This window comes from Passer domesticus, unplaced genomic scaffold (assembly GCF_036417665.1).
Source record: "Passer domesticus isolate bPasDom1 unplaced genomic scaffold, bPasDom1.hap1 HAP1_SCAFFOLD_85, whole genome shotgun sequence".
Lineage (NCBI taxonomy): Eukaryota > Metazoa > Chordata > Aves > Passeriformes > Passeridae > Passer > Passer domesticus.
The window spans coordinates 26,125-49,140 of NW_026990182.1; the positions used below are offsets into that span (position 1 = coordinate 26,125).

General features: G+C 46.5%; 2 protein-coding genes across 2 annotated transcripts; both read left to right on the top strand.

Annotated features, from left to right (window-relative positions):
- Window positions 1–1,674: 1,674 nt before the first annotated feature.
- LOC135293194 (serine/threonine-protein kinase PAK 3-like) lies at window positions 1,675–8,526 on the top strand. The gene is made up of 7 exons (XM_064407181.1): window positions 1,675–2,525; window positions 3,762–3,871; window positions 4,699–4,816; window positions 5,651–5,750; window positions 6,170–6,366; window positions 6,697–6,831; window positions 8,358–8,526. The coding sequence occupies exons 2-7, from the start codon at window positions 3,828–3,830 to the stop codon at window positions 8,400–8,402; spliced, it is 639 nt and encodes a 212-aa protein (XP_064263251.1). The 5' UTR covers window positions 1,675–2,525; window positions 3,762–3,827; the 3' UTR covers window positions 8,403–8,526.
- Window positions 8,527–8,871: 345 nt separating this feature from the next.
- Window positions 8,872–17,451, top strand: LOC135293188 (RNA polymerase II elongation factor ELL2-like). Its single transcript, XM_064407172.1, has 6 exons — window positions 8,872–8,892; window positions 11,715–12,006; window positions 14,766–14,832; window positions 16,329–16,500; window positions 16,965–17,009; window positions 17,148–17,451. Exons 1-6 carry the CDS (start codon window positions 8,872–8,874, stop codon window positions 17,244–17,246), a joined length of 696 nt encoding a protein of 231 aa, XP_064263242.1. The 3' UTR covers window positions 17,247–17,451.
- The last annotated feature ends 5,565 nt before the right edge of the window (window positions 17,452–23,016 follow it).

A 23,016-nucleotide genomic window follows, 5' to 3' on the forward strand; every position in this document is an offset into this window, starting at 1 on the left:
GTTACATTGTTAGAACAATCCTGAGGTATCAGAGAGGAAGAGTTGTTTTCATAGTGCCCCAAAAGACGAAAACCACCACACTTTTTTTGACAATCCCTGTTTGATATTTTAGTTGTATGCTTAGGGAGATGCATCAAAGAGACACATCCATGTGGAATTTCCAGATAGAACTGCCCTGCAGGCAATTCTCAGGAGGAAGCATGCAGTCCCTCTGCTGCGTGTTCCTCCAGTAGCAGGCATTTTGTCACTGCTAATGCCCAGCTGGTAAACACTCTTGGAATACTAAGCATTGGCCTCAATCCCTGCACAGATTCCTGCACAGATTCCTGCACTCGAGGAAAGCACACCAAGGCCTTGGTGACTCTGCAGTACAGCTGAGTTGCTTCTTACAACTAGTAAGAGCTGCCAGTGCAGTGCTGTCAGAGACTAACGGGTCAGGCACAGAGCAGAGCCCAGTTTACTCAGTGTCTGCCATCAGCTGTTGGGACAAAAGGTGGATTGATTGACTCCTCCGTGGGTCTGAAGAGAAAGACAACCATGTTCTGTCTTGAGTGGGGTCAACAGCTTGTAACAGAGCTGGGTCTGCCTCTGGCTTCTTGACAGTGGCTGTCAGTGGCCGTTCGTGGGCTTTGCCAAGCTTTTTGTCATCCTGCCCTGCCACTGACAGCTGCTGTGCCTGCAGGGGCTGGAGCCTTCCTCAGCTGTGGGGTTGCAGCTGCCGCCCCGTTGCTGCAGCTTTGCCTGGGCTGGTGAGAGGATCAGCATCTCCTTTGTGCAGGTGTCTGTGTCACGGCAGCGCCTGAGGAGCGGCGCTGTCCTTGTGACCCGTCTGGGCTGTGCTCTTTGGGAAGATGGGGCACGTGGGTGCAGTTCAAGGGGCCAAGTCCAGTGCCAGTGGCTGCTGCAGCCCGGGCTGAAGACCAGCACTTGTAGTTCTTCACTAAATGAGGAACGGGCAAAGTGGTCTTCAGAACTTAGCCTGCTCCTACATGAAAAGGGTTCTAATTCTTAGAGGCATTGTTCTTGGATGTAGCATGAGCTGCTGTTCTCTGAAAATGTCAAGGCATTCTTTAGGCAAACTGCTGAGAGGAAGGGAACATCCCCTCCTCTCCTGGAATTCACTTTGCAATATTCTTTCTGCTCTGCAAAAAAAGCAGATGTTGATAAAAGTTCATCCCAGATCCCAGGGTGCATTGAATCTTTGGAAGTATGTAACCTTGTGCTGAATCTCCCAAGAGAGTGTTTCTTCCCAAGAAAATGAAGGCTCCTGATTTTTCAGCCCTCCTTCCCATTTGTAGATGACAGCCGCTTGCCTTGGTGCCTGTTTGTCTTCTGATTTCTGTCTGCTCTGATGGCTTTTCTATGGGCTTAGTTTCCCCTCAAGGCAACCCTGCAAAGGAGTGTGGCAGAATCAGACTCTGTGCAGAGCTGCCTGTCTTGCTGGGGCTGCTGTTGTTGTTGTTCTTGTTGATGTTATCGTTAGCCAAGTGACCACAAATTGCTCAGAGCCCCAGAGAGTGGAGCTGGGTTTCAGATCTCCTGCAAGCCCAATCTCTCTGTTTTGAAGTTTGCTTCTTGCATTTTGTTTCTTTCAGGGTGTGTGGTGAGTGTGGAAGATCCAGAAAAGAAGTACACTGGATGGGAACATCTTGGCAGTGAGTGAGTGCAGCCACACTTATTTCTACAGAACCACGGGCCAGGAATTTTGGTGGTGCAATAGCATGTGGGAAGTCAGGCAAGCTGCAAGCATCTTCAGAGCCTGGCTCCAGATTGTCCCTGTCTCAGTGCTGAGGCAGTACAAGGCATCATCAAAGATGACTGGATGCTGACAATGTCTTGGCTGCCTCAAGGAGCAGGACCTGGAAGCCCTCCTGTCCCTCCAAGATGGGGCACCAGTTTGCCTATTTTCCCAGGAGACATGGTTTTGTATGATTCAAAGTAATATGGCCACACTCATGAAGGAAGGAAAACCTGAGAGAGCAGGTTTTGTGTGTTGTTTCCCACCAGACAGCTGTCAGATAACAGCTCTCAGTAGCATTTCTTAGTAGTATTTTTCTGGAAACAATATTCAGTGGTCAGGAAAATAAGAAAGGCTGTGTGGCATTGCCTGAGTTTGGCAGGTAGGATGAAAAGAGAGCAGTGAGAAGGCCCAGCAGCACTGTGTGTTTCATTGCCTGGAAAGGCACGTCACAGGCACATACACAAGAAGAAAAAGGCAAAGAAAACCCCCCCACATGCATAACCTACTGTGTACATTGGAGATTTCTAGCAGCCCTTTTTCTTCCTGTGGGAGCCAGCTTTTCTCTTGGACACTCTGCATGGCAGAGGGCTGCTGGGCTGCTGTGCCCTTGGCTGAAGAGTAGACAAAGCCCAGTGTTTTAGAGCCACTGCAGGCAGCACAGAGCTCCTGCCTGGGCTGCCTTTTGCTCCTCAGCACTGAACAACTTCTCTGCTCTTGCCACTGTTCTGATTCTAGGGGCTTTGGAGCTGTTTATAAGGCCTTCGACACTGCCACAGGACAAGCGGTGAGTGCCCGTGCAGATCTTGCAGCTCTTGAGTGCTTTCCCTGTGATGTGATCTGTGGCCAGAGCTTTGGCCTGCCTGTCTTTGCTGCAGAGGCTGTTCTGCAGAAGCAGTCTGTCTAGAGGCAGGCTGCAAAATGCATTTGGGACAGACTTTGTCCTTCCTACCTACCTGAATGAATGGAAGGATGGCCGTGGTGTCTTTCAGAGGACACGCTAGCTTGGACTTACTGGATAAATGTGCATAGATTAGCTGATGGAAAGAGCCATCATTCCAGCCCAATTCCTCTTAAGCCCAGGATCAGACACAGATATTTTGTTTTCTATCACGTGATTCAGTTGGAAAATACAATGCAAGCCCTTCAAAAAGAGAGATCTTGTCTGGAGCACAGTTTTGCCTTTGAGTCCTAGGGAACCTAGTTGACATACACACACACCTACACACACAGAGACAGAGACACGTGCACAGATGAATGAGAAGAAGTTGATGAAGAGCCTTAAATAATACAACCTTGTGTTGATCCTGTGTTCCACTAGAGAGATGCTCTCTGTTCTGAACAGGCATGGTGGTGTCTTGGAGAGTCTTGCTGCTCTTTGGGGCTAGAAGTTCCAAGTCCTGAATTCTCCTTTTTGACTCTCAGGAAATACATTCCATCTTCCTTAATAGTAAGGAATTAGAGAAGGTAGTTCCTTATCCACCTGCAGAGCTGTGCTCAGGAACTGCACTTGGAGGGAGGTCTTGGAGGCATCCGAAAGCCCCAAGCCCTGTGCTTAGAACTTGGGGCACATCCATAGTGTACCACAGAAAGGGTTATTCATTTTTAAACCCATTCAATAATTTCAAGTCTAAAGATTGTTCTTCAAAGTTGCAAAAGCCAAACTGAAGAAGTGAGGATGTGCTGGGATTGTAACTTTACCTTGAGTCGCTTTGCAGTTCTTTTTTGACAGCATTTTCCCCATCATGTTTTATGTGTTTACTCTGGCACACAATTGAATTGGCAGCCTTCTCTTCACAGGAGAAAAATGACTTTTGGCTTCCAAAGCGTGTGTAAATGATAATAGTAGTGCTAAACAAAGTCTGTTTGAGAAGCCTGCGGGTGCAGAGGGTGGTGTTAGCGCTTTGTGGTTGATGCTTTACAGTCCCTTTTTTCCGAGGTGACAAGGCATCCAGGCCCATGAGTGCCCGGAGAAAGAGGCTCTGGTCATGTCTGTCCCTAAGAGCTTTTGATGTCATTGTAGGTGGCTGTAAAGGAACTTTATCTCCAGCACCAGGGCTGTGAGGGAGTATTAAAAGAAATCCTGCTCATGAGAGAAAATAAGAACGCCAATATTGTCAGCTACTTAGAAAGGTAAGTAGTTCTGGTGATTTTCTGGGAATGTTCATTTCCATACTTGCAAGGCAAAGATTTAAAAGCTCTTTAGCCACTGGCAGAAAATGGATCTTTCAATGAACATCAATCCACTCCTGCACCAGGCATGGGAGGAGTTTGCATTCTGTCCCCATGAATGCTTCCTGACATAAACAGCTTGAAGATTGATCTCAGAAACCTGGCTCTCTTACTAAGCCAGCAGCCTGTATGTTCACTTGCTGCATGTGGTTTTGCTGGTTTGGGGCGTGATTTTTTCCAAGTGTTGGAGGAGAAAACATGCCAGAGATTATGTACCTTGTGCTGTTCCCACTATTTTCCATAGCCTTGCATGCCAAAAGACTAGGCTAGGAGACACATAATTTGCCAGGTCTGAAATTATTTTCCTGTTTGTGACTGTCCTTTCTGCAAGGTTTTCCAAAGGGTGTTGGCAGTGCTGCACACCCACTTGCCTTTAGTAAAAGCTGTGAAAACTGTGTCTCCTTGCTGCTGGAGGGAATGGTGCAATTTGTGTCTGAAGATGATGAAGCAGCTGCTGGGATGTGTCCACTTCCAGATTGATCTTTTTCCTCACTAAACCTCCTTTTTCCCCTGCTTGCCACCTAAGCTGTCTCCTTTTCCATGGATGTGCCTTCTTCCTTTAGGTGGCACAGATGGCAGGCACTGGCTAGCCTAGGTGGAGTGTGTCTTCATTTGATTCCATCTTCATTTACCAGTGACCTGGAAACAAAACTCAGCTGTAGTCTTTTCTTCCCCACAGCAATTTAGCTGTGCACGTTCAGCTCCACGCTGTTGCTTTCCTCTTGCAGCTACCTTGTGGATGAGGCTGTCCTGCTGGTGTTGGAATATAGGGATGGAGGCTCCTTAGCTGATGTGGTCACCGTGAGAAGGATGGCTGTAGGACACATAGCAACAGTGTGTCGGGAGGTAAGGGGTCCTGCTTGTGCTTGGGATGGCTTGGACAAGGCTCATCCTTTGAAAGCACTGCAAAGTGAGTGATTCCATGTTCAGAGCTTTCTTTCTGTGTTGCTCTTCTGCTTCAGAGAAGAAAGAGCATCTGGACTGAACTGCCTGCCAGTGTCCCTGCCCTTACTGTACTCTGTTCTTCACTCTTATCCACCATCATTGAACTCTCTGTCTCTTTTTCCTTTTTATTTTCTGTTCTGCACTTTGCCTCCCCAAGCCTTTGCCCAGAGCCTTTCTGCACTGCCTTCTTTGCCTGTAAGTGCAAAGGTGCTGCTGTGAGAGTTTTAAACCAGAGGCCAAGCCAAAGAGAGACTCATCTGTCACAGGTCTCCACTCCAAAGGATGGCATGGCACCCAGCATGGTGCTTGCTGCTGCAAACTGACAAAAGAGCTACTTCCAAGTCTGCTGTTGAGGCAGCCATAGAACCCTTGTCCTCCAGTGTTCCACCCGACAGTGATCCCCTTGGTATCCAAGGCAGGGACGTTTTCCTCTTTTGGCAAACCATTGTTTGTCGTCCGGACGGGGAGAGCGCATCCGCTGCAGCAGCGCTCATTCTGACTGGCTTTGCAGGGGACAGTCTGGAGCAACGACTGACTGATGCTTCCCCCTCCAAAGCTAATATGCCTTCCCTTGGAAAGATCCTGCTCTCCTAGTGCTGCAGCAGCAAGCTCTTCCTCCTGCCAGCACTCACTGCTCCTTGGAGATCTGTGAATCTTCAGGAGCAGCCTCCTTTTGCATGTGATGAAATCAGATCAGGCTAACTTTTGGCCTCCTGTTTCTTTTTCTCCTGGCAGTGCCTGCAAGGCCTAGCTTTCCTTCATGCCAAGCAGGTGATCCACAGAGACATCAAAAGCGACAACATCCTTCTGGGCCGGGATGGCTCCGTCAAGCTGGGTGGGTATTCCTGCTGAGGCGCGGCGCTGCGGGGAGGCGGTGTGGGGCTGCTTTGGAGAGGTGCCGGGTGCCAGCAGTGGCTGCTGAGAGTGCAGGGAGCGCTGCGCAAGCCCAGGCCGCAGCTGGAAGGTGCTGAGTGGTCTAGAGAGCAACCAGGTATCCAGAGGAACTTTGGTTTGTGGGTGTTCCTTCCAAAGGGAGACAGTGTAAACGTTCAGGGGAATGAGGAAAAGCCAAGGTTTTGTGGGAATCCTGGGCAGGTTGTTAGCTGTGCAATTGCCCATGTCCTTGGCTGCAGCCCTGAGCAAGGAAAGCCCAGCTGCTTTTCCAGCTGGATTCAGCACTGCATTCTGGGACTGAGAGTGAGGAACACTTTTCCTTGGTTTCCTACTTGAAGCAGTGTTTGTTTTCCTCCTCAGCTGATTTTGGCCTCTATGCTGTGCTCAGCCCTGAGCACAGGAAACGGAGGTCGATGGTCGGGACCACTTACTGGATGGCACCCGAGGTGGTGAGAAGAGAGCCTTACGGCCCCAAAGTGGACACCTGGTCCCTTGGCATCGTGGGAATAGAAATGGCCACAGGAGAGGCTCCTTATATGCAGGAGACCAGTGTCAAGGTAAGGTGCAACTGTGCTCAGATAGCCGTGTCCTTCTGCTCTCAGTCCATTAGAGAAAATCCCATTCCCACAGCTTGAAGTGCTTCCAGCAAGGGCCACTTCAAAAAAGGTCTCTGGGGCTCACATCAGCCGTCAAGGCAAGACCTGGTGCAGCTTGGAATAGCTGGGGCTGCACTGGGGCCTTTTTTCCTTTGGGAGACAAGGCTCATCTCTAAGCATCTGCTAGGCAAGAAATTGCCACTGCAGACTGGAGTTTTAAAGATGGAGTCTAGGTGAGCCCTGAAAGGTATGGAAGAATCACGTAGAGTCTCATGTTTCCTTTTGCTTCAGGCCAGCTACCTGATAGGCAAGCAAGGGGTTCCAAATCTGCACCAGCTCAGGCTACCCCCTGGCTTGTGTGAATTTCTGGGCTGCTGCCTGCAGATGGATGTGGACAGGCGAGGCTCTGCCAAGGAACTTCTGCAGGTACAAGGCAAAGCGGCTGCAGGCCAAACAGCTGTTCCCTGCCAGGGTTTGCTCCTCGGCCAAACTCCAGGGAATCAGATGAGCCCCCCACATAGTAATCTCTGCTCTGGGTGCTTTTCAAATGAAAACTAAGTAGGATCTTGATTGCTGAGGTTAGAAGGGACCAGTGAAAGTCATCTAGCCCAGAACTCCAGCCACTGGCAAGGACATCTTCAAGTAGATCAGGTTGTTCAGAGGCCCATCCAAGCGGAGCTTGAATGTTGCTGGGCTTGGGGCTCCTCCCAGCTCTCTGGGCAGCCAGTGCCAGTGTTCCAGCACTCTCCTCACAAACAGTTTCTTCCTCAGAGCCAATCTGAATTGAGTGTCTTTTAGCTTAAAGCCGTTCCCCCTTGTCCTCTTGCAATTGGCCCTGCTAAAAGATATGTCCCCAACTTTCCTAGAAGCCCCTGAAACTATTGAAAAGTCTCCTTGGGGCTTGCTCTTCTCCAGGCTAAACAAGCACAAGTCTCCCAGCCCTTCCTCAGAGGAGAGCTCCCACCTTCTGGTCATTTCTGTGTCCCTCTTTTGCTCTCAGGTGCTGTATTCAGGTTTGCCTGGTAGCAAAGGAACTGAAGTATTGCAATGCTGGGGACGGGGGCTTGAGGAACACAATGAAAGCAGTCCCTGCCAAGTGGTTTTAGATTGGTCTGTGGGAAGGGGGGAGCTGGGGTGGAGCTCACTGTGAGCATCCGAGAGCACCCAGCTTGTCCCTCCTGGCCCACCCTTGGAGGTTTCTGCCAGCCGAACAGGCACAGCTGTGCAGGATTTGTGCCAGCCCCATGTGCTGCCTGGCCCCATCAAGTAGATGAGAATTGCTGTGGCTTTGCTGCCAGGTTTGGTGGCAGACAAGGAGCTGGTGACCAGGCCACTTCCTTGGCTGTGCCTGCTGTGAAGGAAGATGCCAGCCAGCACAGGAGGGAGTGGGGTCTGCTGAGGCAGACACTGCTCTTCCTGCAAGACAGAGCTGAGCACATCTGCACCCTGCTGCTTGTGTCCTTGCTCCTGGCTTGCTGCTGAAAACCTGCATGTCCAGAGCTCCTGAGAACAACACGTGGGATCAACGTTTTTCAGAGCTCTTGGGAGTCTCTTGAGGGATGCTTTATGCCCCACATCTCTCTTGGACACTGAAAGAGCCCATATCTGTAGAAAAGAGGAGTTTGAATAAGTCTGTTGACTTTCCTGAAAGGAATAAATCCTTAGGACAGCAAGCAGCAATCCCACAGTTATAGGAGGACAAAAATCCCAGCAAGTGACGACACCATGAGGAATGGACTAGTGCAGTTCTGGGCCGTGTTTGCCTGTGACAGCAGCATGCTGGACATGAAGGCAGATGTGCTGCTGGTGCCCTCAGTCCCATGTCTGTGTATTTCTGGGTGCTGGAGGAATCCAGGTCGGCCCTGTTAGGAACTCAGTTTGGAAAAGAATGGTTCCTTTTTCCTTTGTCTCTTTTAATTTGGTTTGTTTTGTTTCTTTTTCCCTTTGGGCAGCATCCATTTCTGCAATCAGCGGAGCCTCTCTTAAGCCTCTTCTGACAGCCTGATTGCTGCCATCCCTGCAGCAAGGGAATGCAGGGAGCAAAGGAGATGACAAGGACCACTTCAGCACTGGAGAACAGAGCCTCTGAGAGCACGTAGGAATCCAGAGGAGAGAGGGGCCGGCAAAGAGGCAGCCATCAGATCAGGAAAGGAAGGTGACATCTCCTTTTGTCCCACCTGCTGATCCTCCTTCTGAATTTCTGGTTTGGACAGCATTTCTGGAAGGCACAGAGACACTACTGATGTGCATTTTCTGGTGGGGGATGGTGTGAGGCATGAAGCTTCCACTGATTATTTGGTGAACTTGGATGGAACTTCATTGGAAGTGTCTTCCTCCCCTCACCAGGAGCTGGAAGGGCAGCATTTGGAGGCACAGCAGCTGCTGGCAGCATAGGCAAACTTCCTGGCAGAGGTAGAGAAGGAGCAGGAGAAAAGGCTGCTTGAGATGAAGCAGGAAGTTGCCACCATGCAAGCTGACCAAGAAGAGGTACGAAGCTGAGGCAGTCAAAAGGCAAAGGGTGTGAAAAGAGAGCTTGTGTGTTGTTTTGGACTGCTCTGCACTCCTTATGGGCACTGTTTCTCTGGGCTCTGTCTGTCTGGGTGGCTTTGTCTCCATGCTGGCCCTTGGTAAACAGTGCTGGAGAGACCTTTGTGCCATTAGGGAAAGGACTGGCCAGGTGAGAGGCTACCAGAGTGCAGGTTTGAGGAAGGCAGGAATGGCACAGCAGGCCCAAAGAGAATGGGAAAGGCAGAGCTGTGTCTCAGAAGGAGGGAGGTCCCCCAGGAAGCTCCCTGCAGAGCCAGGCTGGAGCTGTGGGAGCAGGCTGGCTGTCAGGCTGCTGAGGAGGTGCCTGAAGCTGCTGAGTACGTCCTGTGTGTTCTTTGTCTGATGGAGCAGAGCATGGTGTGTGTGCCTCAGCATGGGCTGGAGCACATGTTCCTCCTCCCTTTGGTGTCAGACAGACATTGTGAACTCCCTCAGAAGCCAGTGTTGTGCTCGGGGACAGCCAGGCAGCACTTTGGGGCATTCCTTTTGCCTTTGAGGGTAGCTGGGAGTGAGTGGGCTTTGCCTGAGCTTCCCTGTGCAGTGAAGACAAGAGCAGGGATTGTTTTGCAAGCAGCAGAAGGCTGAAACCCAGCCAATGCCTCCGTGAAGGTGTGTGCGCTAGTCTGGCCAAACTGATGAGAACACTTGGCTTCCTGGATTCCCTTTAGACTCCTGACTTGTCACCAGTCATTGGAGACAAAATACTTCCCAGAACTTGATAGGCTGTGGGGCTGGTTTAATGCTGGTGTTGTTTTTATGACTGTTTGTACTTCTACCGTTCCTCCTACAGTTTGGGTTCGGTAAGAATTCTACATTTTGGTTAGCCTGACCTCGTGGAAGATAACATCAGTTGACAGCACAAATAAGAGAGGAAGAGGTCTTTTCAATGTGCCCTTAAAGTTAAAACATTACATTGTTAGAACAATCCTGAGGTATCAGAGAGGAAGAGTTGTTTTCAGAGTGCCCCAAAAGAAGAAAACCACCACACTTTTTTTACAATCCCTGTTTGATATTTTAGTTGTATGCTTGGGAAGATGCATCAAAGAGACACATCCATGTGGCATTTCCAGATAGGACTGCCCTGCAGGCAATTCTCAGGAGGAAGCCTGCAGCCCCTCTGCTGCATGTTCCTGCAGTAGCAGGCATTTTGTCACTGCTAATGCCCAGCTGATAAACACTCTTGGAATACTAAGCATTGGCCTCAATCCCTGCACAGATTCCTGTACTCGAGGAAAGCACACCAAGGCCTTGGTGACTCTGCAGTACAGCTGAGTTGCTTCAAATAGTAGTAGCTGCAGAGAGGCAGAGAGGCCTTTTATAAGGTCACTTCCAGTGAGGTTTATTTGAGCACAACAAAGGGGATCCAGAGACAAAAGATGAGCCATGTCCGCTGCACAAGGTTTAAGCAGGGGTGTGTGCAGGGTCAGTAGCGAGGGGCAGGGCAAAGGGAATTGGCTCTCAGGGAAGAAGGGGCCGTCCACCAGAGGTACCATGACCCCCTCTCCTTACATATTGTGGCTAAACCACTAAATGTGTTTTTTTCAAAGGAACTCTTGCTGGATATGAATGGAGATACTTGGTTGTTTCCAATTGGTGAAACATTAATATGGCTTAAAACTCATGTGGCAGGGAATAATTCAGCTCTGTGCAAAAAGATATTGTTGAGTTCAAATTGGGTGCTCCCACCCAATTCAGGAACAATCATATTTCTCTAGTGTGCATGCAGCAACCATAATGAAGATTTGTTTTCTGAAATGTCTGGCCATAGGTAGCCAAGTGGAATCCAAAGGAGAATTCCTTCAGTCTGAAGGAACATCTACTTCAAACCCTTCAGACTGATTGTCTGGCTACACTGACATAGTCAGACAGAATTTGAAGTTAATATTCAGTCGTTCAGAGAACGGGAAAAAAAAAAAACCCTGGCAATGAAGCCAAGATTCTTAGAATATGCTGAGGTAGCAGGGACCTGCCAGGATCCTGGTCCTGCACAGACACCACGAGTGTCACACCCTGTGCCCAAAGAGTTGTCCAAATCCTTCTTAAGCTCTTTGTGCAGTGACCACTGGCCTGGGGAGCCTGTTGCAGTGCTCAAGCATCCTCTGGGCCATGAATGTTTTCATGATAGCCTGCCTAAAGCTCCCTGAACTCAGCTTCATGCTGTTTCTTTGAGTCCTGACACTGAAGGTCTGTTTTCCTTGCATGGAAAGAACTATGACAGTTGATATTTAGGCTTTTTAACATGAAATATTGGATCATCCATACAGAAAATCAGCTCCATCTCAGAACCCCACCAACACCAGTCAAGTGACATCTCTAGGACCTTCTGAGAGACGCTCTAGCAAGACCTGCTCAGGTATTTTGTGCATTTTTAACCTTCTGGACTGTATGGTAAATTTTAGCAGACTTGCTGGTGATGTAAAAGCTGTGATGTGAATGTGCAGGACCTTCCCTTTTCGGGAAGTTTTGATGGAGCTCCTGAATGGGAATGTCTTTCTCCCAAAGCATTTTAGCTCCAGACTTGAAGTAGGACTTGCTAAGTGCTAGGATGAGAAAGGAGGGATGAGATAGAGCCTGTATTTACCTGCAGTTTACTTGCTAGTTTGAATGCTCTTTTTAGTTAAGAAAGATGTGTTTTCAACCTTGGCCAGTTCAGAAATGCTGCCTTTTCAGAATGGGAGCAAAAGCTGACCCTGCTCCTAGGTTGATGAACAAATTATGTTGTCATTGTTGCAGAAACGGCCTCTGGCTTATGAATTTACCAGTCCTGTGATGAGCAAGAACAGGAGAATTGGTCACCAGCCCAGTCATGTCCAGGCAGCAGCTGGTGGCCACTTTTCTTCCTTCCTTTTGTCTTCCTCATCCTTTTGCTCTTTGGACATGCTTCCAAGTTTTGGCTCCATTTCCCCCTGCACTCATGTGGTGCAAAAACGAGAGAAATTTCAGAGTTCCATCATCCCAGTGCCTGCCAGGGTGCAGAGGAGATCCCCAATTCAAACAGGAAGAAAAAGGAATTGGGAAGACTGAAGCAGTTGCATCCCTTGGATTTCGATGAAGGTATTAATGTGCTGGTTTCCCTGACTGCTGTTTTCATAACTGTGGTGTAAAGATTTGGTTATTAAGGTGCAATTAAGGTACAAGCGCGCCTCTTTCCACAGTCAAGAGTAAAAATGTTATTGAACAGGAAATGCAAAGTAGGGAGATAGAAAGAAATAAGAGAAGAGAGGCAGGGTGAGGGGAAGAGAGAGACATTCAGTAGGAAGATATCATCCCCACATGGGCCCTCTGCCATCCAGCTGGTCCTTCCTCACCCTTTGTCTTCTCGGTGGTGGAGGCCCCAAGTCTCTCTGGAGGTACCACCTTTCTACTGTCCAAGACTGGGGTATCCACAGGGTGGTCACAGCTGTCCCCACGTCTTGGGCTAGAAGCCATGGAAGCAGTGATTCTCCTTACCCACAGTCTCTACAGTGGAGTTTTTGTCTGGTGTCCTAATTCCGAACCTTCACCTCTGCTAGGCCAAGGCTTAGTGCTTTTCTTCCTGCCATCTGTGCTTCTCTCAGATTCCTCTTCTGGTGGTTCATCTTATGGAAACATCCTTCTTTGACAGTGTTTGGAAACAGTTAATTGTGCTCTTGCACCTTGTGACAAGGGAGCTTTGGAAGCTGGCTCTGGATACACAAAGGCACTGCTCTACATCACGCTCTACCATTACCCCTGCTGTATGGTCATGAAAAATCAAGACTCTTTTTTTTTTTTTTCCTGCCATTAGATTAGATTGTATCTCTTGCTTAACAGCAAAGCCCAGAACCTGTGCTGCTGGAACCTTGTCTAAAATGACATTAATTTTTAGAAATTCTCTCTCTAAGTAGTGCAAAAACCAGTTGAGGACAAAGAAATGTGAAATTGCTTGCTGTTGGGAGAAGCTGATTAAAATGAAGAACCAGGCATTACAAAACCACAGGGAATGGGTTATTTCTTTCCATTTGATTTCTAGTAAACTGACCGTTGACTGAGACACCGCTTTTTCCATCAGCAGATTTCCAAGACTGCATGCTGAATGCACAAACCTGTCACACATTGATTTCAGGCTAGTTTACTGAAACAGTCAAATCTCCGTGATTCCATGGTTTTTCACTGAACTCAGCCTTTTCATGGAAACTCCAAAAGCTCAAAACCTTTGAGGGGTGTGGTTTCCTGGAGATCTACTTTGAACTGGGCTGTGAGTTCCTCTCCATCCCAGCTGCAGAATTTCCTTCTTCAAAAGCTGTGGAAGTAGTACAGACTGAAAACAGTGCTGAAAAGCTAAACATAAAGGCATAAAGAACACTTGATTTCTGATGACAGGGAGACAGGAAGTAGGGCAGAGTTCAGTTGCTTTGTTAAATCTGTGGCTTGTCTCTTTTGGAGGTTGACCGTGCAAATTCCAAGTTGGGGTTAGCCTGGAGGCAGGTTTAGAGTGTGCAGATGCCTCTTGCAAGTGCTGGTGTGCTTGTAGAGACAGGTGCTTTGAGATGGTCTTCCCACATTTCTTCTGGACATGAACACAGCACCTGCAAACCTTGGGATGCCTTTGAAGGATTTCTGCTTGAATCCATGAACACATGAGCAGCTTTTATCAGGAGGCAGTAACAAAATTCTGCCCAGCTGGTGAAGGAAAAATCTGTTCTGTGTTTCAAGTTGGGGCTTAGGCTGAAGCTTTTTTGTGGACTGAGCCATGAGAGCAAATGCACTTTTGGAAATGAAATGCTCACAGCAAAGGCAAGTTGTATTGAACATGCTCTGACTATTGGTATTTCTGTCCATTTTTATTATTATATTTACACTTCTTTTTATACTTCTGCTATACCATGTAATAGTTTGAACACTGAAATCAACAAAAGCAAATGGAACATCACATGACAGCTCTTTCCTCAAAAATTAAAGCTTAGGTGGTCTAAAGATTGGCAAGAATGGCTGAGTTTGAACAAGATTACTTTGTGTAAATAAGGGCAATGGAAGCTCATAAGGAACATAAAGGATCCTCTGGGTCTTTGATGCTTGGCACAAAACCTCAAGTGGAAAGCAGAGATTACCAAGATCCTGAGTGTTCCTTCCTGTTTCTGCTTTCTGTTTTCCTTATGGCAGCTCTTTTTATTATCATTGTAGTTCTTCAACATTTCTTTGGAAAGTGGGCTTTGAGGTTATGTGTGCAATGCTTCCCAAATGCCTTTGGAAAGAGCCAAAGGGCAATTCACAAGTGCAGAGCTGTTTCCAACCCCATCCTGCCACGTTAATCGGTTTTGGCTGCAGGTCATTGGAGCCTTAGTGCCAGTAAGCCCAATAGAATGGAATTGGCTTTCCTGCTGACAAGAGTGCAGGTACTTCTCCAAACTTTGGGCCTCTGGAACTGGCAGCGAAGTGGGGATAAAACATGGCGTGAGAAGAACTCAGCTTCCTTCTTCATTTCTTGTTAGAACATCAATGTTGGTCTCTCTCAAGCTGTTGTCTTTTGTGAAGCTGCATCTGTTGCTGCAAGAATTGAATGGCTCTGCAGATGACACCTCATGTTTTATATATGAGAAAATATATAGCTGGGGCTAACACTGTGGGAATGCACAATCTGTAGGATAAAGTGGCCATTCCCTCTTTCTAAACCCCAGGACAGGCTACTGTGGAAAAGGTTGTGTGTGCCCTATTAATAAATGTTACTGCTTCTTCTGAATAATTTCTTGTGAAAAGAAAGGTCTGAAGGACTTTTCTCAAGACTGTCCAATGGGGATCTTTTGATCTTTTAATGATCTCCTGATGAAGAGTGTCAAAATTCTGCTTTTCTGCAGGAAAAAGAACAGATACTTCCATTGCCTCCACATGCTCTGCAACAAGCAACCAAGCAGACTGCTTGAGGTGAGTCAAATAGCAATTCACTCTTGCCACTCTCAGTGGGGTGCAGTGTCCATCTCTTTGCTGTGCTGAAAGGATGAGTTTGAGCAGGTTTTGTTGGGCCTCCAAGGCTCAGAGCAGAGATGAACACCGAGGTGGGTGAGGCCCGGACGGGCCCTCCCTTCCTGCAGTGCAGCTGCACAGGCTCAGCTGCAGCAGTGCTGCTGCATCCCCTCATGGCATTTGCAGGAGAGGAGGAAGAAGTGTGTGTGTGGTATAAAGCCCTGGAATTGCTCGCAGCTTGTGTCAGGGCAGTGATGTTGGCAGGGGCAGCCAGGCCTCCTGCAGCTCTGGGGCTCTGGGGCAGCTGCGGCCTTTGGAGCAGGCGCGGCAGGGCCCCAGCTCACATTGCTCCGGGACCGCCCAAAATGTGGAAAGGCATCTGTGGTTTTCTTTTCAAAATTATCCTGCATACTACTGAGGTGTATCAGGCCTGGCATGCATCCTTGGCACAAGTTGTTGTCTGTCCTACTACTGAATTTCAACTTGTTAGCAATTTACTGCTTGTAAATATTAATCTCAGGGTGGTTTGAAGGAATTGATTCCGACGTGGAGGGAGTTTTTGTCATGCAGTAAGAACCAGACCTTCAGGCCCAGAGGAGCAGAAGCATTGGTGTGAGAGTGTTAGCAAGTGGCATCTATTGCTCTCATTGCCACTTCATCTTGGATTTGTATCATGAGCTTGATAAACCTCAGACCTGCTGATTTGAGGGAGAAGGGAATGAAGAAGGTTTGACTCCCATCAGTGGCTTTGAGCATTAATGAGTTTTTCCCTCCTTAGGAGCTGATGTGCTTTGGGTATTTCTTCTTGTAAATTCTGACTTGACTAGAGTTTGGTTTTGTGGCTTTGTTTCCTTTTGTGTATTAGAAATGCCTCAGTTCCCAGGTCACTGATGTAACTTGCTCTCCACTAGAAGAATCAAATATTATCATTGACTCTGCTTTACCATTAGACAGAAAAGAATGTAGCTCAAAAATTCACTCATCTCCATAAATACATTCCTTTACAAAAATATTTTGCAGATGAATTTTCGCAGTCACATGTAACTCAATTAAGTTTTTCCTACAGAGGAAGAGATTATAATTTAGTTATGTCTTGTCTTCCTGAAGCTGCTGTGTTTGTTTTTCCTTTGACATTTGAAATGAGGGCACATAATTTCTAAATGTGCTCCACCTGCTCATGAAGGAAACCTCTACAATGTCAGCGATTTTGAACTAGAAATGGGCCACATAGAAATGTGGCAGATTCCCAGAATTACCTGACTACATTCTCTTGATGCACATGAGCTTGAAAGCAAAAACTGTCAGGCCCAGAGCCACTGACTCAAAGCTTGGTTGTCTGTGTTTGAGATTTCCCTGTGCTTGGTGTCAAATTATATGTGTGTTTTATGGAATTGAAACACACTCAAATGTTCTCTTAGAGTTCACTCAGAGAAAAATTGTCTCATTTTGTCCTTTAGAAAATACGGAGCCATTGTCTCCTTGGAGCAACGCCAGCACTACAAGGATGCCTTCAATGCAGATTATGAGGAATATTGGAATTTATATTTTAAGACTGACAAGATCATCAAGAAATTCAGACATTTTCAGGAACAATGGAAGTCTCTGACTCCAGGCTCCAAAGCCTATCAGGTAAAGAAGGATAAAACCATGAAGACTGTGCTTCATCACAGCAGTGTTTTGGATTCCCTGGAGCTGCTCAGAGGGAGCAGCTGTGGAAGAGGGAAACTGTGGAACTGGCAAATATGCGCAAACACTGCTTGGGCTGAGTCTGATTTTTGCAAGACCCTGCCCAAAAGCCCCTGTTTGAGCTGTCTATGAAGAAACAGCTGTTTGTGAGAGGTGTCCCAAGCAGAGTCTTAGAGCATGGACTCCTTCTCTTGCCTACTGAGAGGCTTAGTTACAGATCTTGGGTGATGCTGGGAGGTGGAGATTTGTTTTGCAGAGCTCCCAGAAGAGTGGTGGCTCACAGAGAAGAAAATCTCTATAGAGTCAGACTGAATGTACTTTTAGTGTTTTACCAAAGCGTGCATTTTATGGTGCCAGTGAAACATTCTTCATGATTTGTTATTTTTGTTTCTTTGTTTTTCCTGCAGATGCTGCATTATCGAATCCTAGCAGATTATCAGCAGTTACAACAGGTACGTGTGACACCAGACCTGCAGGGCCATGGCAACTGCTAAGTTTGCCTCAAGGCATTTTTAAAGCAAAGGACATCAGATTCTAAGCTCTGCAGAAGTGTTTGCATGCCCTGATTTTCTTTTCTTTCTCCTTCACAGAGTAGCCCCAGCTATTATGAAATGAAGAGTGGGTGCCAGTACCTCCACAAGAAGCTGGCCCATATTCAGAGCTGCATTTCTGAATTTGAGCAGCAGTGAGTGGAGTACTGGCACCAGACATCGGCTTCAGCATGGAACATCTCTGAAATCAGGATTTTTCATTTCAACTAGAAGATTAGGATTTTTAGGATTCTTTAAATTAGTACAGAACAATAGGTTATCTTAGCACTGAGCAGTAGGTGCTTTCTTATAAATGTAGGATTAGTTCAAAGAAGTTTAATAAGTTTAAGTCAAAGTTGAAAGATGATAGTATTGAAATTTAACAATAAAGAAATCTCACTATCGGTAATTCCTTCTTTCCTTGTTGATTGTATCATTTGGATTGGGTTTCTTCTGGTCACTTGTTTTCTTCAAGTCCTAAGTTTGTCCACTGAAAGAAATTGATCAATAGAGGGTGGAAGCCCACTACCTCTACTATGAAGTTGAGCTCATTTTAAGAAAATATTGTAGTGGATGGAAATTCTTTATGATAAGTGTAGGGGTGGTTTTTGACCTTTCTTGTTAATTCAAACTCTATGCCAAAGTTGTCAAAGGCTTAGAAGTTGGACAAACCTGTCCTCAAATGACCTTGTTTTGGAGGGTTGCAGAGGAGTGCACATGGGCTACTCTAAGCTGTCAGCTGAAGCAGCTGGAGATCATGGCCTCCCCTTGTCAGTGAGCCAGGGAAGATCCAGATCTCTGTAAGAGTTTTCTAAAACACTTGGAGAAATGTTGGAGGCAAGGTACTTCAATGGATTTTAAATGGAAATTCAGTTCAAGTGTCCCTATGGAAATGCTGTCCATTTCTTAGCATTTTTAAGACTAATCTGTCTCAAGCAGCCTTTCTAGAGAGACACAGATCTTGATTCCAGCACAAACCTATGGGGACTTTGATGTTTGAGACTTTTCCTAAGTTTCCTCCATGTATTCATTCAGCTGACATGGTAGAGCTGTTGCCAGCAAGGCTGTAAGCGTCTTTAGGGAAAGGATATGAAATTGATTGAGGGAGGATAATATTTGGGAACACTCAAAGGTGGCTATGAATGCCCCTTTCTTCCTTGCAGAGCATTCTACAAATTCCTCCATTGTCTCCAAGCCAACGATGTTGAGTCCCTGTGCCTGAGAGCCCTTGGGGTGTTTTGTGATTGAACACCTGAGCCGTTGTTGCCCTTCTGCTCTCCTTCAAGCCAAGTTCAAGAAAATGTCACCTCCTAAACCCTGAGACTTGGGTCCATTTTTGCCTGGCTCACGGGTGCTCCTCCAGCTCTGCAGTGCAGCAGCCCCAGGGACGCTGCCGTGGGGGGCATGGGGTGAATTGTGCTGGGCTGCCTCCCCTGGGCCTGCTGGCTGCTGCTGCTTGACAGAGCGTGCCAGAGTGCTGCTGCCCAGGGTGGGCTGAGACTGAGGACTTTTCATGGTTACCCCTTCATGACATATCTTTCCCTTGATAGGATTTCTTCTAACTCACTCTACACTGCATTAGAAAGTTTTATTTCCATGCTTTAACAAATTGAGGCTTCAAATTCTTATCTGTACTCCCTTCCCCAAGTCCCTTATGTGTTGGGGCTGGCTTCCCTCAGGGGCAGGTGTATCAATGTACTGATCCCATCCCCTTTTATTGCTGCAGGAGTGCTTAGGAACACTTCAAATGGTCCTTTCCACTTTTCTTTAGGTGGCTTGTTGCTGTGCTTTCTGACACAAGACACAGTCCCCAGGTTGATGAGGATGTATCTGAGTATCCAAAGTCACCAGGGTTGGTCACAGCAGAGACTTGTGGAAAGATGAGAGCACTTTCCAAGAAGATGATAAGGGACTGAAATTATCATTTCCTATCATATGATTTTCTCTAGAAAGCATTGCAACTTTATAGTGCCTTCCATAGAGCATTTCCTATGGGCTCAATTTTTCTTTAGAAGCCACTGGAATTCTGCACCTCAAGAGAGCAAGGGGAAGCACTGGTGGCCACTTCAGTGAGTTTTCCTGGTCACTTTTATTCATTTCTGGTTTTAGACTCTGATTTGTTCACTCAGCCTTGCGGCTGGGAATGACCTCCATGGGCTGAGTAGGTCCCATTTAACTGGAAGTGTTTTACATAACTTTTGTACAGTTTCAGCTCTGAAATGAGAATCTCTATGGATGACATTCCAAAAGGAATCAATGAATCTTAATCTTAGTAGTTTTTCTTTTATTATTACTTGAGGTAATTCTTTGAGTTGGTTTGGTTTTTGGTTTTTTGATTTTTATTTTTTTTACCTTTTTGTTTTGGTTTGGTTTTTTTGGTTTTTGTTTGCTTGTTTGTTTGTTTGGGTTTTTGCTATTGTTGCTATCGTTGATTTTGGGTGGTGGTTTTGTTTTGTTTTGTTTTGGGTCTTTTGTTTGTTTGTTTGTTTGTTTTTGCTTTGTTTTGTTTTGGTTTTGTATTTGAAAGTTTGTGGGGTTTTTTTGTTTTTCTGTTGGGGTTTTTTTGTGGCAAGGAAAAGCCTCTGGCCATACAGAAAATGGGTCCACAAACTGTAGAAGGGTTCCTGGCTGAACAAGGCCATGGCATTCTCCTGTGAGAATTGGAAAATCTGGTCAGCAGTTTACAGAGTTACTCTGAAGACCATGTACTGTCCCCAGAACGAGACAGACCATGTACTGTCCTCCAACAGATACATCAAGGAAGAAGGAGCATTGTGCCCAGATGAAACCAAATGCCAAGCACACACAAGTGGGAGCTGCTAATTTGGCACACCTTAGCTAAAGATGCTTATGGTGTGACAGCCAATCAGTAATTAACATGCATGTGTGAATGCAGCTACTGAACCAAGGAGCATTAAGCATTAGTGGCGTGAGACGGTGTCTAGAGAAGGATAAATGTGCCAAAGTTGCTTAACAAAGGGGAGCAGCATGTAGCCACAAGGGCTGTGAGTGTTGTTCCTCGGCCGACTCTCCGTGGGACCCTCTTCCCTTTGTCGCCTGTGCACGGGGACTCTCTTTGCTGAAATGCAGTTCCCTGAAATGCAGTTCCCCTAAACGTGGAAGACTCCGAGCATCAGGTTCCCAGGCATCGCAGGAATCTATGGATGCACTAATGGAGCACTAACATTCTCACCCTGCTCTATTTACTTTACTTTTGAATACAGGCTGGTAGAAGGAGAGATCTGGCTTTGATTTCTCCCCAAGTCACCTGTTGCACTTTCAGCTTAGGAGTACATGTAAAATGCAGCTCTCTCTACCCATGAATATTCCACTAGTGGACTGACATACAGAAACATCCTTTTTCTCTTTGTACCTTCCTAAGTGGTGCAATAATGAACAGAAGACTTGCAGAAATCACACAGAAAATCACCAAAACTGCTGAAATTAACACTCAATTCTGTGAGAAAAACTTCTGAGAAAATGCTTGACAGGATCACTGAACAAACTCAAGATTGGAAGAGAAATATTCATTTTAGCACTGATCAAGGGGAAAGAAAAAGAAAATCCTGTGAAAATTCCAAGTGGAAATAAGAAGAAAGACAGGAAGCAGAGGAAGAACAAGGCCCTGTCAGATGAGCTGTGGAAGGTAACTTTGTGCCCCAGCGCTGTCAGAGGACGTTCCCTGTCATTGGTGCAAGCAGCTGGAGACAGAAATACTGCTTGATCTGGAGGCCACAGTCTTGGTCAGTGCAGAGGTGGTTCAATAACGTGACATGAGGGAGTTCCCCCAGAGCAACTGGGATGCCTGAAAGAAGTGAACAGCTCACCACAGCCTGGCCCCTCGGCTGCTTTTCCTTCTGACCCTCCTGGGGAGGCTCTGACATTTCCTCTTCCCTGGTGGAAGTGCAGTTGCTGCCAAGGGAAACGTCCCCATACTGACTCAGTGTTCCCTTTGCTTCCCAGATGTCCCATCTGCTGTCCCTGTCCAGGAGAGCTGCTCTGCACGGGAGGAGAAGACCGAGGGAGAGCCTGGGAACATGGGGGGCTGCAATCCCTGCTGATCTGGTTCTGTTTATGGATGGGTAGAGTTAGACTTGGATAGTTACAAGTGTAGGGATATTTACATACATTGACTGATATTTGTGTAGGTATCTGTGTATGTGTATTGTTATATTGATGCATGTATATTGATCTGCTTACATCTGTAGTTATATTTACATACTTGTACAGTTGTGGAGCAGTGTAGTTCTATTGCTGGGGTTGTATGGATTTTTTATTGATCCATTGATATTTGTATATTTATAGATATGTTTGTTATGTGTGTATTATAAGTCATATATGGAATGAAATACGTAATACATATTTACATCTATATATTCTTTTGGATATATATGTATTTACTTCTACTTAGATATAGACGGAGTTGCATAGTTCTAAAATTGTATTTATTTAGTTCTGGATCTGAGATTCTTTAGAGAGGGATGTTGATATTCCTGTATTTGTATATGGGCTGTACAGTTGCAGTAATATGTAAAAAAATTAATTGTTAAACTTCAATTCATATTTGTGTATAGTGAGTTGTAGAATTGCAATAAACTAATTTTTTAAACTGAAGTTGATATTTGTATATATTTACAAAGCACAATTATCTCAAAAGAATTAGATTTAAACTTAAATTGATATTTGCATGTTCATACATTGGCAGCACAAGTGTAGCAATTTAAAACAAATTTTATTTTTAAACTCAAGGGGTTTTTGAATATTTGTACATTACTAGTGCAGGTGTAACTATCTGCGATAAATGCAATGATTCAATTGAAGGAAGTGTAGATTTGTGCTACCCAAAGCCAGGAGCAGATGGAAATGCTGCAGGATTGGGCCATGGAAATCCTCGGCCATGCCCAGCACATGCCCCACCTGCACTCAGGCTGGGCAAGGGCAGCGCAGATTTGGGATGGCAGCAGAGCCACACGTTGGCTCAGAACTCGCTGCCAAGGCCTGCTGAGAAAACTCTGGGACTCCACTGAGAGCAGAACTCCAAGCAGGAGCCACCTGGGGAGGACAAATCCACCCCACATCCCACGGGCAGCTCTTTAGGAAGAGCTCCAAGTGTCCCCCTGAAGCTCATCCCAGAGCCCAGAAGCCGACAGGGATCCTGAGCCAGCTCCGCTGCCTTTGGCAGCACTTGGGCAAATGAGCTGCAGCAAGGGGGAGGCAGCAGTGACTGTGACTGCTGCAGGCTGGGGATGAAGGAAGGGACAGGGACACAAGTGCTGAGATGCTCCAAAATCCAGAAGGAGGCTGGAGAACTGGGAAGGAACAAGTTCTGACAAGCACTGAAATGATGGAAGCCCTTTGTGTGAAGTTCCCTGAAGGAACTCCCAGGGACATGGATGCTATAATAAGTAGTACCAGAATACACAAATGCAGTAACACCAGGAGATGGTCTGTATGACCCACAGGCAATGGCTGAGAAAAAGACCAAGTCTATATTTTATATTTTCTGTTTATTATAGTATCTATATTAAAATATATAGTATGTAGTCTACAGATGACAAATTACATATATAATAAATTCATATGTGTTGTGTGATACATTTTGATATATTTTGATAAATGTTTTTATTTTGTATAGATCTGATACATTCCTCCAGCCAGGGAGAGTGAAGATGTACAGCAGTCCAAAACCTTCTGCCCACACAGCAGTCAGCCCTGCCTGTGTGCATGCACACCCACCCACTGTCCTTGCTCTCCTCAGCACCTCGGGGCTGCTGTTTGCACAGAACTGGGATGAATTTAACTCAACAGAGCCACAAGTGGGGTGTCCAGCTTGCCATGTACACTCATGTGGCAAGGAACAACAGATCTCTCAAATCACATCATCACAGGTCCTTTCATTCCTGCTGGGCACTGAGGAACTCCTAAAAGC